Source organism: Lipotes vexillifer, unplaced genomic scaffold (genome assembly GCF_000442215.2).
Source record: "Lipotes vexillifer unplaced genomic scaffold, Lipotes_vexillifer_v1.1 scaffold848, whole genome shotgun sequence".
NCBI classification, from domain to species: Eukaryota; Metazoa; Chordata; class Mammalia; order Artiodactyla; family Lipotidae; genus Lipotes; species Lipotes vexillifer.
In genome coordinates this window covers 244,425-261,755 of record NW_006790234.1, presented here as the reverse complement: position 1 = coordinate 261,755, position 17,331 = coordinate 244,425, and the positions used below count along the sequence as shown (strand labels likewise).

The window sequence follows — 17,331 nt, the reverse complement described above, 5'->3', positions numbered from 1 at the left end:
TGCGGTATGCGGGCCTCTCACTGTTGTGGCCTCTCCCGCTGCGGAGCACAGGCTCCGGACGCGCAGGCTAAGCGGCCATGGCTCACGGGCCCAGCCGCTCCGTGGCATGTGGGATCTTCCCGGACCGGGGCACGAACCCGTGTCCCCTGCATCGGCAGGCGGACTCTCAACCACTGCGCCACCAGGGAAGCCCTAATGATATAATTTTAATGCTGTGAAAAAATCAAATTGCCCATAAATAAAATTCGACAGAAATATGTCTTACAGAAACTCTAGTATACAATATCTGGCTTTTATGGCTGAATCATAGAACCGTGTCCAATTTTAATACTTGCCCAATAATATCAACACTAACTGAACAGCTAGTGCTAAATCCCACCAAAAACAAAGTATGTGCTCATTTAGCTGGACTTAGTAACATGTTACTACATACCTGACACTTCAGTAGTGCAGGGTTTTAATAGGGCTGATTGACAATTCAAACATACATTTCTAATAGGTGTGCAAGGATTTAGTATTCACTAGATTTTTGAACCAGGGTAAAAACCATCTGGGTAATGCTGGCATGAATTTTATACACACACTAACACACAAGTGTATGATTTTAGGATGCATATATTATGTGTATATTTTATATATATACACACAGATACTATTTAAAGATGTAGTTATATATACAGAATAGTAATGAAATATTTAGAGTGGGATGGATCCACCTAGGACTAGCTCATGAATGTGTTAAAACCAGCTGTTTGTATTCTGTTGACTGGACCCAGATCTTTGTTGCATCTGTTTAATATTTTTCTTTGTTTTGAAACAGGTTGTTTGGTATCAAATCAGTCATTCAAACAGACTGTTCCAGCACGTGGAAGATCATAGCAAACCCAGACCTGTCATGGTACCACCATGCCAACCCCATCGTCCTGCTGGTGATGTACTACACGCTGGCCACTCTAATCCGAATCTGGCTACAGGAGCCCCTTGTAAGGATCAAAGGTTTTCATGGTCTTGTCTGCAAACTAGCCTGGAAACTCCAGGGGAAAGTGTTCATTCCTATCAACTGCTGGCTAATTAGTACTATATGCCAAAATAACTATAGTGTTCTTATTATAGTATTTTGCTTCTGCCAAGAGTTCTAACTGAATACAGATACTGTCAGGACAAAGACCAGCTTCCCTATGTTAGCATCACCCCTGGCTGCTCAGATGGTCAGTGGTGAGGGGAGTGGAAGCGTCGTTTTTATTGAGCACTTACTAAATGCCAGGCCACGTGCTAGGTTGTTTACATACATTATCTCATTCAATCCCCTGCATAACTCTCAAGAACAGGTATTGTACCCATCTTAGAGATGAGGAAAACAAGGTTCGAGAGGTAAATCACACATTTACCAAACAGTAAATATCGGGTTCAAGCCTACGTTTGCCGGCAAAGCTAGGGTCTCTATGACGACACACCCATGGTAACATACCATGGTGACTGGAGTTTCCTAAATTTTCTCAGACCTCCAACCTCTGATGGTGCTGTGGGGATGTCCCCGTTCTCGGTGGTGCCATAACCCCCGGGGGCCCCACCACGGGGCAGGGCTGAGGACTGGGTTGTTCCCTATGGGATTGTTAGTAGAATATGGCACTTTGGGAACAGGACCAGGGTGGCTTGTGGCCTCTCTCTTTTCCCTTTCTGTGACAGGAAACTCCAGTCTGCTTTTGCTTCCCCTAAATGACCCTGAGAAGCTCAGCTGTAAGGCAGCTGATCCGCACACAGGGAGGTAGGTGGTATAGACGGGGCTGCCGCATTTCACCTCATGGCCACGTGCTGGGGAGCAGAGCCCACATTAGACACCAGCCTGGCGCCTGTAATGCAGTCCCTCCAGCTTGGGGGCCCTGGTGCCCCGCCCGCCTCCCCTCTTTGTCTGCTCATCCAGGCTCCATCCACGCGGTCAGCCGGCTAGGCAACCAGTGTTTATCAAGAGCTAGCGTCTCAGACACTGGCCTGGGGCTGGGGGTAGAGCGTCAGCCCAGGTGCGAGGCCCCACTTGGGGGGACTGTACATTGTGCAAGAGGAAAAGCAGCCCCAAAAGACGTGAGCAGGCCCAAGTCGGCACAGTGAAACCCTGAGAGGTGTGTTCCATCCATCCCAGCGGAAATGCCTCCTGCAGGAAGGGGATCTGCCCACTTCCCTCCTGTGAGAGGACCACACAGGCGTGCTTGTTTGCAGGGGTCTCGCAGCTCACCTCTCCCTTGGACCCAGTGATGGTAGTAATGTGGTGACAGAATGCTCTAAGGGCTCCTGGAGAAGCCCAATTACCTTCTGTTACCTTTTCCTCCAAGTCTCTTCTAAGATATGAGTGTGCCAGTAAAACCCCTTAAAGTGGTACTGTGTTCGCTTCCGCCACAAACACACAGATGTGGATATGTGTATATGCACACATGGAACTGTGCAAAAGAAATTAAAATATCTCACGGAAACTATTTCTGAACAATGTCTTAACCAACGATGGAAATGACTTTAAGGCCTTCAGGTTCACAAGAGTTCCAGGTGCCCGTGGCTTTCTCCGTGGTGTGTCAGGCAGGAGCTTGTGCACAGGTGCTGCTGGGCTGTTACAGCCCCTCAGGCCCAGGAGACACTTGGCCTCCTTAGCCACGGGCCCTCTGGGGTGGACAGTCCACGTTCCAGGCCACACAGTTCACAGCAGGTCACAAACCACAGCGTTTGCGGGGGTGTGTGGAGAACAGGGCCTAATTCACAACAGCATCAACCTCAGGGGTCTGTATTTTAAGTGGGGCTGGGACACGGGACTTTCTCACTGAGGTGCTGATGGAGGGCAGGTGCGTGGTTCTATCCTGGCTCCAGGTGGCCTGGCACATTTCATGGAAAACGTGAGTTCTGCAGTAAAAGTCTACGGTATATGTTTGAGAAAGAGAGAGAGAAGCAGGTGTCTGGAGGTGAATGTAACACACGTGCTCCCCGTGGGTGCTCTGTGTGCACTGGGCCCCAGGAATTGGGCAGTGGCACTACGTGCCCTCCCTCTGCCCCCATATCAACATGTGTTAGTGCCCTTTTACGGGGCATCTTTGTTGGGAACCATCCTCAACCACCAAGTGCGTTCTGATCCTTTTTTTCTCTCTGTCAACTCTCCTGGACCACTGTCTGATTCAGGCCAAGGTCCGATTAGGCAAGGCAGCTGTGTTATGCATCAACTCTCTTTTTGCTTAATATTGAGTGTAAGCTCTAGATGACTCTGCTTTCAGTAAGTGTCTCCTTCATTAAAGATTCCCGTGGCTGAATTCCACAGTCAGGTGTGACTTTTGTGAACCCAGCCCAGCCCCTTCCTCCTGCAGGTTAGAATACACACAGGAGGCTCGGTGATGTAACGTGAGCGCCTGTTCCTGTATTTCATGGGGCTTAGCAGGGATCAGGAACAAGCGATACTGCTGTGCTTCGCGTTTACAGGGTGGCATTTTGGCCATTTTTGAAAGTGTCTGGATAAAAGCCCATGTAGTGTATACGTTACTTTACAAAATCATCACGTGGGGGTAGAGATAGGCAGCTGTGTCTGGCCTCCCAGGCCGCTGAGGGGCTGCTCCGGGGAGCAGGGCTGTCCTGTGGGTTATTCTGTGTCTCAGGTGCAGGAAGAGAGGACCAAGGAAGAGGACAGAGCCCTGGCCTGCAGCCCCGTCCCCGTCACAGCCGGGAGGAGGCGGAGCCTGTGGTACGCGACCCACTACCCCACGGATGAGAGAAAAGTAAGCCGCAAGGAAAGGGGATTCTCATTTATTTTGCTGCTTTTTATTAAATTGCTGAATTCAGGTCACGTGAGTCCACCTGCAAACCCAGATTGCTCAGTTTACAGGAGCAGTTTGATGAGGAAGTCTTAGTGCCCAACATCTGTTCAGAGAAGGGAACCCAGTGCTTTCAAAGGAAACCCCAGGCTCCATCAGACCCAGACTTTTATAGTTCAGTGCTTCCCCCTTAAGTCTCTTAACCCTAGAAAGAGAGAGAGTGTTCTTAATTTTAAAAAATAATTTTGTATTTAAAACAAACAAAAAACAACAAAGCGACCTCTTGGCCCTGGGCGGTAACAGCTTGGGTGGTGGGATGCACTGCAGAGAGTAATTCCCTGTGTCGGGGTGGCTGCTGCAGTGATGATGACCGCTCACATGGCCACTTGGGACACCGGCCAGTCTGTGTGGACATGAAGAGCCGCAGCCTCTCGCTGTGTCGGGGCCGCAGTGTGGATGCCAGGGACGGGAGCACAGCTGTGTGATTCTTCATCTTTTCACCATTTGCTCACTATTTTTAACACAACCTAGCCACTGACTTGTTAAAATGGCCCATTTGCAATGTGGTGAAGACAGATACAATTATCAGACGGGGTCAGCACTCTGCTTCCCAGCACATTTGGGAATCGAGGAGCAGATTCTCTGATTGACTTGGTGGAAGAGTTTCTCTAAGACACATGGTCCTGGTTGATGCCTGACTATCATGGACTGAGAGACAGGGAAACAATGAATGAACTTCTCAGGGAGCTGGCAGCCACGTGGAACAGACGTGGTGCCCGGAGACCTCTGGGGTTTCCGGGGGCCCTTTCCTCCCATCACATGTGTCAGACTGTCCTGCCATGTCACTAAGCCAGAGAGACAGCACAGCAGTTTCCAGAATGAGGTCTGTGGGCCATCCCTGGGGATTCCCGGGACCCTTGCCAGGATCCACAGGCTCGAAATTATTTTTGTAATAATACTTAAGACATTCGCCTTTGGACTATGTTGACAATCGCTCTGATGGTACAAAAGCACCAACCAAGGCAGCAGCACGAACCCCCGCAGCCGTGGTCGTGTCCTTGGAAAACAAAGCAGAAAGGCCAGTTCCACTTAAGAATATTCTTGATGAACCAGGAACAGTCATTGCTTTTCTTAAACCTCAACCTTGAGGCGCATATACCTTTTTAATATTCTGAGTGACACAATGGGGGGTCCCCCTGAAGTGCTGCGCAGGTGAGCGGCCCAGGTCGACGTGCAAGAACAGCTGACAGACAGTTTGGGGTGGCTCAGGTGTGGACATTCAGCAGTTACTGGAAAGTGAATGGAGTGGTCCATCGCTTCAAGGCAAACAACTGACAGCATCTGTTGCTAGTGATAGAATGAGAACTTGTAGTGAAAAATTAGAATATTGGAAGACTCGGATTTTGTGCAGTACTGCGTGTCAGTATTTAGTGGAGCTGTCTAATCCCTAAAGCACATCACCAGCACGTGCGGTCACACCGTGTGTGTAGGTAAAGGACCCGGTCCGGGTGCAGGATCCTCCAGAGGCTTTACTGCTTCCACACACAGCTCGCCGTCGGTTACTTCCGCATCTTGAGTTTGGGAGAGGGTCCAAGGAGAGGATCCACAGTCTGGATGGACTCCTGAGATGCTGCTTTCTTTTCCAGCTGCATCGCTGGGTGAGGCCAGAGTTCCTTTCACTACTTCAAGCAAAACAATACATCACAGCAGATTGAATGTGCAAACAGACATGAGAACCCAGCTGTCTTCTTGTGAGCCAGACATTAAAGATTCTCAAAAGTGTAAAACAACACCACTCTTTTCATTATTTTTTCATTTATTTTATTTGAAGAAAATTATTTATGTGAACAAGTTTTTTTCCAATTTTTAATGAATTAACAAGTGAATAGTTTTAATGCCTCAATTTTAAGTTCTAGCACAATGGATACTGATGGATAGGACCTGCATAAATAAAAACTCTTTGGGACCTTCAGTGATTTTGAAGAAAGTGAATGAGTTCCGACCCAAAAAAGTGGGGGAACCTTTAGCTCAGCAGATGCTTGTTACTGGGGGGAGCCCCAAACCCCTAGCACTGATAGAGCTAAAAGGCATAATCGTGTCATAATTCTTTTGTTGCAGACAATACACAAATCTTAATCCCAGCCCGCACTGCACATGAAATTTTCTTTATTATGAAACTTCAATTTCTTGAAAAGTCAATACTTTTCAGAATTCTGCAGACGTCTCAAAGGGTCCTAGGAATATAAAACCAAGCAGCTAATTCTATTAGAACAAAACACTTGAAAAAACGTAATCAGCTTTTGTAGTCAAGTGGTTAATGAGTGCTTACTGACTGTCGTGATTAAAAGTTAACATCGGAAACTGAAAAGGGTTATAAAAACAGCACCGTCCAGCTGCATTATTCATGCCTTTGTATTTTGCATGGCAATTTTAACACGCTAGCATCCAGCTGGTTGAAGGGATGAGTATGTGTGTAACACAACTTTATAGCTGTGTGTAAACATCATGATGCTTTCTGCTCACATATTAACATGCTGTCCTGCATTGCTTTTTGCAGCTTTTATCCATGACTCAAGATGACTACAAACCGTCTGATGTTAGTATATCCTTAGAATTCTCATTTTTGCGCGTGTCAGTGATGTAAAAGGGACATAAATGGAATTAGCCCCTCTGAGTGTATTTTAATGGTCTATAAAATTTCCATACGTTTTAAAGTAATTTTTTTGCAGAAATTGTATCTGGTTTATTGCTGTTAAAACACTGACTCATAAGACAGTGAGCTCGCGTATAAACATATAAAATGTTTTTAAACTTTTAAAAAGCCACAGTGGAGGGTTTGCCTGTTCCATGATTTGAATAAGAAGTCTTGCATGTCTATGGACACACATATGTATGTGTGCGTGTATTTGTTTATATGTATATGCATAAATGAAAAATTGTAAAGCTAAAGAGACAGAGAGAAAAAAAGCAGGAAATTGTATTTAGTGTACAGAGTGCTGCAACATGGGAATTGCAAGCTGCAGCATCAGGTAGAGACCTGTGGGGTTGCTGTCTAACCTGAGAATTTGCTAAGTCCTGAGAGCCGCGCGGGGTGTGGGGCAGATAGGGGGGCCCGGGCAGTGCTCGGGCTGCAGGCTGGGACCCAGGCGAGTCTGGAGTTCCTGTAGCTGGAGGATGGCTGGGGGGCGGGGCCATGAGCTGAGGCTGGAGAGGAGACAAGAGCAGGTCCTGAAGCCTCAGCAGCCTTTCCAGGCTTCACACTTCATACCGAGGACGGAGAGGGGGGCACGGCCTGGGGTGCAGCAGAGGTGGGCAAGGTCAGGTTTACCTTGTCCTGTGATGGTTCTGTGGGGTGTAGGTTTGGAGGGGGTGAGCAAGACTGTCGTGCTAGTGGGCATCACTGCCGACAATGCTCGGCCTCCCGTCGGCTCTGCACCATCCCGTGTGCCCACCTACCAGAAGGGAAGGAGGCAGGTCCGCACTGGAAACCAGAGCTTCCGTCACAACTGCTTTTGCCCCGCCTCCCCGGCAGGGCCTGTTGGTGACTGTGAATGGCAACCCCGTGGATTACCACACCATCCACCCCAGCCTTCCCCTGGAGAACGGCCCCGCCAAGGCCGACCTGTACTCCACCCCACAGTACCGCTGGGAGCCCGCCGCCGACTCCCCAGGTAAGGAGCCGGGATCCGTCTTTGGTTTATCCTCCTGCAGGAGCTCTGAATCTGTCTTTGGTTAATCCTTCACTGGATTCGGTTCTTTTTCCTTTTTTTTCCTAGCAGAGGTTGCTTCCTTCCATGGCCAGTCTGATGAAGCTCATTTCCTTAACTTCTGCCTAGATTTTGCCCCTCCATCTTGCTCTGTGTGTTCTGTCCTTGGGTACAAAATAAGTGGCCTATTCGGGGTAAACGTTGAAAAATAAAAGGTAAAAAATTATTTTAAACAAGTCACCTTGTTCCTAGTGTTAAACCTATGTGCATATGTGTGTTGTAGTCTTTCTGTAATTTGATTGCATAATCACGGCCAGTAGTTTTGCTGGTTAGTGGATGAATGTCTTCAGAAAGAGCTCTTTTTGTCTAATGAAAAAACCAAGAGCCCCAAAACTTGGACGAGGCCTTTCTCCCTTTTCTCTCAGTTTATTGTGTTGATAGAAAGCTGCCTGTTACTGTAGATGACACATACGTGCTCTGTACTGCTTGGGCCGTTTATGTGAAATTCACATATTTGCATAGATTTTTATATACAGTCATCTGTCCTTCTAGAAAAGGAGGGAGAAGATGAGAATGAAGAATTTGAGGAGGAGAAGCCCTATGAGGAGAAAAGGAGTGTCAAAGTCCACGCCACGGTCTCTGTGTTCCAGTTCATCATGAAGCAGAGTTACATCTGTGCCCTTATCGCTATGATGGTGCGTGCCTACGAGAACCCTTAACTTCTGCCTGGATTCTGCCCCTATATCTTGCTCTGTGTCCTGTCCTTGGGCACAAAATTAGTGCTGGAGGGATGGACGGTGCTTGCACCCCGCCGGCTCCAAGCCCCACCACCTCCTCCCGCCAGCACCGATGTCTTCATCTTCCCAATGTCTTGGCAGAGAATGGTTGCTTATGGTAATTTCTCATGAGCCCTTTATATCATAGATTTCAAAACCATGGCCTCTGTGCTAGCTAGCCTCCTTTTAAATATTAATACCTTTCTCTCAAATTGGCCTAAGTCAGACTGTCCCCTATTTTGCCGATTTAAAAGGACATATATGGGTAGTTTTTCTAAGTGGCATTGAAGGTGTTCACGATTAACAAAGGCCGCTTTTATTTCTTTCAGATAATGAGGGTTATAGTCACAGCTTGTCTTAGATTTGAGACTTTATTCCATTTGAGCTGCAACAAATGTTTACCGATCTAAGCATCAAGCACCGAGTCCCCGAGGCCTTCTTCTGGTTGTGAGCTCTCAGTTTACCTGCGTTTCTGCTCACCGCTAGGAACATGCTCCATCTCCAGCATCAGAGCTTCAGAAATCGTCCTTGGGACCAGAGACAGGATATAAAAGAAGGCCAATTTCTGCTTTTCCTAAAAACAAATTTTACTGGGAAAGCTAATTTATTTTGAGAAACTTATTTAACACAAAAGTCCTCAAATTTTGTGGCCAGTAGTGAGATCCCATGGACACCGTAAATGGTAAAAAAAAAAAGAAAATATTCTATAATTCTAGGGAAAAAAATCACCTAAAGAGAGTTTCCCTAGGCTCTCAGTCCAGATGTCTCCTGAGAAAACCTGTTTGCACGTCAGCTTCAGCTTCTGCAAGGACCATGGCCATGGCTGAGAGCATTGGGAACAGAAAGCTCCTCGAAATTAAAGATGGCTCTTTTGGGGACTGCAAACTCTGTTCTCTAAATAGTATGAATTCTGTGCTCTCTGGGTACTTTTTGACACTTTATAAGTCAATCCCTAATTTACACTACAGCAAAACTCTATTTGAAAACATCAAATAATTCAGATTCTGAACTCAAAAGAGTGTACGTTTCTTTTTCTGTCTCTAAAAAGAAGCCAGAGAAGTTGGTTTCTTTATGTAAAGAAATAGAGCTTAAAGAAAAAGAAAAGCTTGAAATACACATTCAGTTCCTCAGTAGAAAAGAAATCTATTGTAAAAACAACACAGGAGAGCAGATCTCTTGTTAAAGACGGGCTCTCGTCTGGTGCCATTTCAGTTGTTTTCACGGAGCCACAATATTAATGCTTTAAAAGTGCCTGTCTTCCCGTGGAAGTTCCCCCATGGCAGCAGACTTTTAATCACAGACAGAAAGGAGCACAGTCTGTTAGAACGATAGATGTCTTTATTAAAAACACAAAGAGCAAAATCCTCACAATTTCTTATTCTCCCTCTTTCACCCAAACAAGGATAATGTACAGGGGGAAAAATACGCTGGAATTATAATATCTGCGAAGATTACTTTCTTGGGTCCTCCACAAAAAAATGGCCAGGTCAGATCTGAATTTCATCCTGGGATAAAGGCATTAAATATTACCGACCTTTGATAACACTATTTCCAAGGAATACTATCTTCATGAAAATAATTTAGACTTGGTAATAGTTGTCAGTCACTCACTTAATTTTAATAAAAGCAATTTTAATTTCCACTTTATAACTACCATATGTTTTAACCAACAGTTTTAAATAGCTCTACATTTAAAAAGCTAGCTCTGCTTTAGGACAAATTTGCACATTGCTGCAAGGAAGTATTTGTTTGTTCTGCGCTGACTTTATTCATTTATCTTATTTATCTCAATACTTATCTGCTTTCCAGAAGCAAAACAGACTTGTACAACATTTCAGACTTTACGAATAACTCTTGATAATTCGTGATACTCAAGAATATGACTGATTTCAATTAGCTCCAAATAACAGCTAGAAAATATTTTTAAAGACCTTTCCACAGAAGTTTGGTATCCGAGATTATGGTATGAGAGGATAGATTTACTGAAGTTAATGGTACTCATGAGCCTGATTTTCTAGAATGTTCCAGCAGTTGCCCTTTGAGATATCTTCTGGATCTGTGGGAGTTTGGTGTGAGTGGAAGATGTCTTGCCCCTTGCAGGGCAGAAGGGGAGGCTGGCCTCTCCATTAACCTGGCTTTACTGTTTGCGGTGTGCGGACATCTAACACTCTACCTCCTCCTGGAGATTCCCTGGTTCCTATCATGTCTGTCTTCCCGGCGGGTCTGCTAAGGGTGACCCCTGAAGCCAGCTTGTGTGCTGACCCTGTGGTCTCCGCAGCTTCCGTTTCTGAGCCCAGCTTGGCCACACTCACCCAGCACCCTGAAAAAATAGCCGACCCCAAAGCTGGTTTGGAAGAATAAAGGAGAAAGCACTTACGCTTGCTTCTCATTCTGCAAAGCAGGGTGAAAAGGGAGACATTTGGGGCTGGAGGGCAAAGGACGTGGAGTGAAGCCCCCTGCCCGACCCTCTTCCTTCCAGGAAGTCGAGGGCAAGTGCTAGCTCACAGAGGCAGCCTTTCTCCTCGCTGTGTCCCCTGCCGCAGCTGGGATGTCCCTCCACGATTTCACCCTCCCTCCATAGTGTGAATGTTACTGACTTTTTCCTGCTAGATAACGTCTAACTTAGCAGGGTGGGGCCTGTACGTTGTATTGACCGTCACTGTTCTCTCCTCCTTCCTTCCTGGAGGCGTGGAGCATCACGTACCACAGCTGGCTGACGTTCGTGCTGCTGATCTGGTCCTGCACTCTTTGGATGATTCGCAACAGAAGGAAATATGCCATGATCAGCTCTCCGTTCATGGTTGTCTACGGAAATCTACTGCTCATATTACAGTACATATGGAGTTTTGAACTCCCTGAAATTAAAAAGGTCCCAGGATTTTTAGAAAAGAAAGAGCCAGGGGAACTTGCCTCAAAGGTAAGTGAACAGCAAAGCAAGAAAACAAAGCATTCAGACAAAACCACGGTAATCAAGACGAACACATCCAAGCAAAAAAGTACAAAAATAGGTTCCAAATATTTGCTGCTGCTTGAAATCATAATGTTTTTCCTAGCCCTCAGGAAAATCTTAATATAAACGTGTGGGCACTTAGAACAATCCCCCCTTCAGCTTTGGGAGAAGAATGGGAATATTAAGGGGTTCTATTTGCTGGCAAGAAATGTTCTTCTTTCCCATCTGTGGAATTCTTCAACATAAGGACCACTGCAGAAGCAACAGGGATCGTGGAAGAAATACATCATCTTCTGATGCTTGTGCTGATGTCAGGGAAGGACAGGAAATCAAGGACTAGCACCTTGAAGGGGACCACTGGTCCAAGTTGGTTTCCAGCCCAGATTGTCCTGTGCAGCTTCCCGGGGCACCCCAGGCATGAATGCACCCTGGCACTGGACGGCATGCCAGCGTCCTCGGGAAAGGAGATTTAAAAGCCAGTGACTTTCAGCTGAAATCAAGTGGGTGCCTGACTCTATCTCAAGTGGAAAGGTTTATGTAATTGCTCCCACTGAAATGCAGAGAAGGCGTAGTAGTTGTTGAAATAGGCTTATGCTTCAAAGGCTTGATGCTCGTGTTCCTAATTCTCTCCTTTCAGATCCTTTTCACCATTACTTTTTGGCTGTTGCTGAGACAACACCTCACAGAGCAAAAAGCTCTCCAAGAAAAGGAAGCTCTTCTGTCTGAGGTCAAAATCGGAAGTCAGGAAAATGAAGAAAAAGGTAATTAGTGCGTGAGGTGTGTGACGGGAGGAAGCGCCCCCAAGGACATCCAGGGGGCTCTGCTCCAGACCAGAGGGAGGCCAGGTGTAGACGTGAGCAGATAAATGACCGCGTCCCGGGGTTAAGTCCCCGTCCACAGGAGCTTCAGAGACCCTGTGTCATTTGATCCTCAGGAAAGTGACTCCCACTTCAGGGAAGAGAAACCGAAGCTCAGGGAAGTGCACTGGGTTCTCCACGGTCACATTTACTGAGTGTTAGTACCAAGAAAGTGACTCAAATCTTCCAAATTCGAATCCTCTTCTTTTCAGAAATGAATATTCCACAAAGTCAAAAATAGAATCTGATGTTCTGATGATCGATCACCTCTGTAGTTTTAGACCTGCTATATGGGTAAAGTGAGAGCCTCTCACTCCCTGCCTGCCTGGATGTACCAATAAATATCATTTAATGTTAGTAGAACGGCTTGGAGACCACTAGTGATGTATGTAGCCTTGTCTGAAAAGGACGCCATAAAGGTTCACAGAGGCTGGGCTGGTAAAACCTTAAGACTAACCCGGTAAGGAGGAGAAAACCAACACACACCAGCTCATCCTTTTCTTACAGTTTCTCGTTTAGACCTAACCGTGGAGTTACTTTTCAGCAACAAAAGTCTATAAGATTTGGATCTTGACTCTTTGACTTTGGATGTGGCTGTTAATAGAGTGATTAAATTCACCGGTTACTTTATATAAAGAATAGTTCATTCAAGATCAGCAGTTGCTCTGACCTCTCACCTCACTTGCATTCCCCTCACTCTGTGGATCTCCTGGTCATTTGAATAAATTATTTAGATGTATTTAATAGGTTGCCTTCGTAACACAAAAATGAGTCCTGTATTAGCATATTTTAAAGTAAGACCAAATATAAGCTTTTCATTGTAGTGCACAAAACTATTTTAAACTTAGGTAAATTACAATTATTCTTCAATTCTAATTTAAATTAAATGATATTTGGCTTTAACTCTCACTTTCTTAGTTCTCTAAAAGCATACTTTTGGTTAAGATTATTACCGTTAACCCAAACCCAGTAAAATACTGCTAGGATTGTCTGGAGTCATGTTAACAGTTGGAATTTGAAGTTGTCATAGCAGTTTTTATTTGTGTTGTTGTCGCCTATGTATTTTTCCTCGACCCTGCAGTAGTTACAGCAGGATATCACAAGTGAAGTAGGTGTTATAAAAAGATTAGTATAAAAGTATTACCAAATGTATCTCTTTAAAACTGTATTTCAAGAAGTGTAGGAAAATGGACTATAACTAGTTCCATAAATTCTGCCTTGTTTATTAGAACCATCTAAAATTATTTAACTCATGTGGTAATGCATGAAATGCGCGCGCTGTGTGGCACTCCCATCACACTGGTCAGAGTGTGGTTCCGGGGTCCGGGGACCAGCTCCGTTGAACAGCATGGTCTTCTCTTTTGAAGATGACGAACAGGACATACAGGTGGATGGGGAGGCCCAGGAGGAGAAGGAAGAAGAGGAGGCAAAGGAGGAGGAGCAGGAGCGGAAGGAGGAGGAGGACGACGACGACGAGCAGGACATCATGGAGGTGCTGGGTAACCTGGTGGTGGCCTTGTTCATCAAGTACTGGATCTACGTCTGTGGAGGCATGTTCTTCTTTGTCAGCTTCGAGGGTAAAATCGTGATGTACAAGATCATCTACATGGTGCTCTTCCTGTTCTGTGTGGCCCTGTATCAGGTGGGTACACAGCCGTCCCTGTTTTTCAATCCTCACCTCTGTCCAGGAACGTACACGAGCTTCTTTCGACAAGACTCTAAGTTACTGTGACCTCGCGAAAACATCGTGTAAAGGGGTCGATGAGATTCAGACCTGACACGCTAGGAATCCTAAAATGAGAAGTAACTCCCTTCAGCTTGTGCACTGATTTTAAATGTTAGGTTCTTAAAATAGTGGAGAAGCGCTTAGAGTGGGCAGCCTTGTCTTGTTCCTGGTCTTAGAAATGTCCATCAACAGAGGAACGGATAAAGAAGATGTGGTACATACACACAATAGAATATTACTCAGCCATAAAAAAAGAACGAAATAATGCCATTTGCAGCAACACGGATGGACCTGGAGATTACCATACTAAGTGAAGTGAGTCAGACAGAGAAAGATAAGTACCATATGATATCACTTACATGTGGAATCTAAAATACCACACAAATGAACTTATTTACAAAACAGAAACAGACCCACAGACGTAGAGAGCAAACTTATGGTTACCAAGGGGGAGGGGGGAGGGATAAATTAGGAGTTTGGTATCAACAGATACACACTGCTATATATAAAATAGATAAACAAGGACCTATGGTATAGCGCAGGGCACTATACCCAGTATTTTGTAATGACGTACAAAAGAAAAGAATCTGAAAAAAAAAAAAAAATGTATAGCTAAATCACTTTGCTGTACACCTGAAACCTATACAACATTGTAAATCAACTATACGTCAATAAATAAAATAAACAGGACAAAAGTGAAGAAAAACAAATGCGTGTGTAAAATGAAGTCAGAAAAAATTCATAAGTTTTTCAAAAATTATTAATTAAAAGAAGAAGTCTGTATCATTAGATTACACTTTTGAATAGTAATTAAAAACCGTGGCTGGATAATCTAAAATACTGGATAATATTCGGTTCATTTGTATTTCAGAGTTTGGAATCAGAAAATCATGCGCATGTGCGTGTGTGTCTGTGTGTGTTTACAAATGTATGTATAATGCATTGAGTGCTTTAGTATTTCATTAATTAGAATATATGAAATGTTATATTGAAATGAGTTAGCCTCTCCACAAATTCCGTGTAACTGACGTTGGGTGGGAACCCGATGATGTACACAAGTGTTAACAGTAAACGTTCCTGCCGGCAACCAAGAAAACAAGTAAAGCAACCTCGATTAACAAGAGTCGATTACCTGTGGAGATGAAAATGTCTCAACTGAGGTCAATCACACTTTGAAATGCCTTTTGAAATTCCGGGTAGATGTTCTCTAATGAAAACCCACAGGTTTTTGGTAAAGAGGGATGCCTCCTCCCTGTGGTGGTTTCACATATGTATTCATGTGGCATCACTCTGAATTTCAAAATGGAGGCAATTTCCCCAGCCATGACCACAAGGACAGAATATACCTCCTTGAAAGCCTCCCGTAGACCAGATATAGACCAGACATCCTGCCGACATAAACATCATTATTAATGATGATGATATAAACGTCATTATTTCATCCTCAGAACAACTGGAAAGTAAGTACTCTTGAGGAGGAAACAAGCTCAGGGTGGTCGAGCAGCTTTGCCCAAAGACACAGCTCACAGCTTCTGGTGGAACCGGATTCCAATCCACAGCCACCCAACCCTACGAGGAACAGAGCCTCAAAAACTAAAAATGGACTTGACTTTGGTTTCAAACATTTGTAAATGGAATCACCCGGCTTCTTTGAATAAAGCAGGTATTTTTGCGAGTTTTCCTCTGACCACTTTTTTTTTCTTATTTGTTGTTCAGGTGCACTATGAGTGGTGGAGACGGATCCTGAAATATTTCTGGATGTCGGTGGTTATCTACACGATGCTGGTGCTGATCTTTATATACACATATCAGTTTGAAAACTTCCCGGGCCTGTGGCAAAACATGACTGGATTGAAAAAAGAAAAGTAAGTAATTGTGGTGGACAGTGGGATGGAAAATGACAAACAGTGTGAAGTTGTGAATGTGTGTCGTCCAAGACATCTTTCTGGGAGGTTTTAGTAAAACATGACATCATCACTGGCTATAAGTTCCTCCAGAACTTATAGGCTATAAGTTCTAGAGAAATGGTACAGGTGAACCGGTTTGCAGGGCAGAAATTGAGACACAGATGTAGAGAACAAACGTATGGATACCAAGGGGGGAAAGTGATGGGGTGGGGGTGGGGGTGGGATGAATTGGGAGATTGGGATGGACATATATACACTAATATGTGTAAAATGGATAATTAATAAGAACCTGCTGTAGAAAATAATAAATAAAATAAAATTCAAAAAGAAATAAAGGTTCCTCCAGAAGAGGACTCAGGTCTTGGTCATTTGGGGTTCTCATGACCTTGCCCTGAGCTTTTAGCACATAGTAGGTACTCAATAAATATCAACTGAAAAGTGAATTTTCCGCCCATTATTAATGAAATGGCGTTTTCTAGTGTCGGTTTCACGTGAAGCACACCTGCCCGGTTCCTCACTGTCATGCTTCCTCCTTTCTTACCTGGAGCCCAGTTCCTCATCAGTAGGTTCATAAGGTAACAACATCAGCCTCTCCTCACTGATGGAGCCGGTGCTAAGATCTAAGGAATAGTTGGTGCCACAGGACAAGTGCTCAGAGACTAGTGATGGTGAAATCTTTCTTGTGCATGAAATAGATAGGAGTCTAGGCTTTTCTAATTTGCTTCTGTAAACTTCTGAAGTTTGTTTAGAAATCCCACCAGAACTGGGCATAGAGCTGAGTACCCTGAGGTGGCCAAGAGGAAAGTTTAAAAGGACGGTTCACCGTGTAGCTAGACTAATATATCTTTAAGTCAATTCAGCAAATGTTTCTTGAGTGCCTCCCCTGGGCCAGACCCTCTTCTGTACCTGAATATGCAACAGGAAGCAAGAGAGACAGAGTCTGAGCCCTGTGGAGTTTATAGTCCAGGAGAGGAGACAAACCAAAAACCTACGTAGTGTACAAACAAATCAACTGCGACACATCTGTGAAGGAAACAGAAACAGGTTGAGGTACTGAAGAATGGGGGACAATAACTAGAGACGGAGTAGTCAGGGCAGGCTTCCCTGAGGAGGCGTCATTTTTTCTTTTGGCTGCGCCACGCAGCATGCAGGATCTTAGTTCCCCGAGCAGGGACTGAACCCACGCCCTTGGCAGTGAAAGAGCCGAATCTTAACCACTGGACAGCCAGGGAAGTCCCTGAGGAGGTGTCATTTTAAACTCCTGAAGAATAGGAAAGAGCTTGTCTTTAGAAAAGTGTGGGAGCTGGGAGCTGGGAGGTGGAAGAACATTCCAGAAAAAGAGAGCAGCAAATGCAAAGGACCTGAGGCAGGGCAGACTTTGGCGTGTGTGTGTGTGTGTGTGTGTGTGTGTGTGTGTGTGTGTGTGTGTGGAAAGGCAGGAAGGCTGGGCTGTGGGGAGCAAGGGGAGAAGTGGGAAATGTCAGCTAGGCCCCCGGAGCTGCAGGGCTTGTAGGTAGTCATGGTTTGCATCTCATTCATGGTGAAATTTCTAAAAGTCTTTAAAGCATCCTTGACTGGCTGAGGAAAAAGTGATGTGTGTGGAGGCCAAGAATAGACACAGCAGCACGG

General features: G+C 45.0%; 1 protein-coding gene across 1 annotated transcript in view; it reads left to right on the top strand.

Annotated features, from left to right (window-relative positions):
* PIEZO2 (piezo type mechanosensitive ion channel component 2) overlaps positions 1 to 17,331 on the top strand; it is a 340,562-nt gene that overhangs the window by 230,601 nt on the left and 92,630 nt on the right. Inside the window, exons 8-16 of the mRNA XM_007463290.1 lie at positions 821 to 983; positions 3,624 to 3,743; positions 6,337 to 6,375; positions 7,312 to 7,450; positions 8,039 to 8,181; positions 10,949 to 11,179; positions 11,850 to 11,973; positions 13,437 to 13,711; positions 15,512 to 15,660. Coding sequence (XP_007463352.1) covers positions 821 to 983; positions 3,624 to 3,743; positions 6,337 to 6,375; positions 7,312 to 7,450; positions 8,039 to 8,181; positions 10,949 to 11,179; positions 11,850 to 11,973; positions 13,437 to 13,711; positions 15,512 to 15,660 — 1,383 coding nt within the window. The remainder of the gene's footprint in view (positions 1 to 820; positions 984 to 3,623; positions 3,744 to 6,336; positions 6,376 to 7,311; positions 7,451 to 8,038; positions 8,182 to 10,948; positions 11,180 to 11,849; positions 11,974 to 13,436; positions 13,712 to 15,511; positions 15,661 to 17,331) is intronic.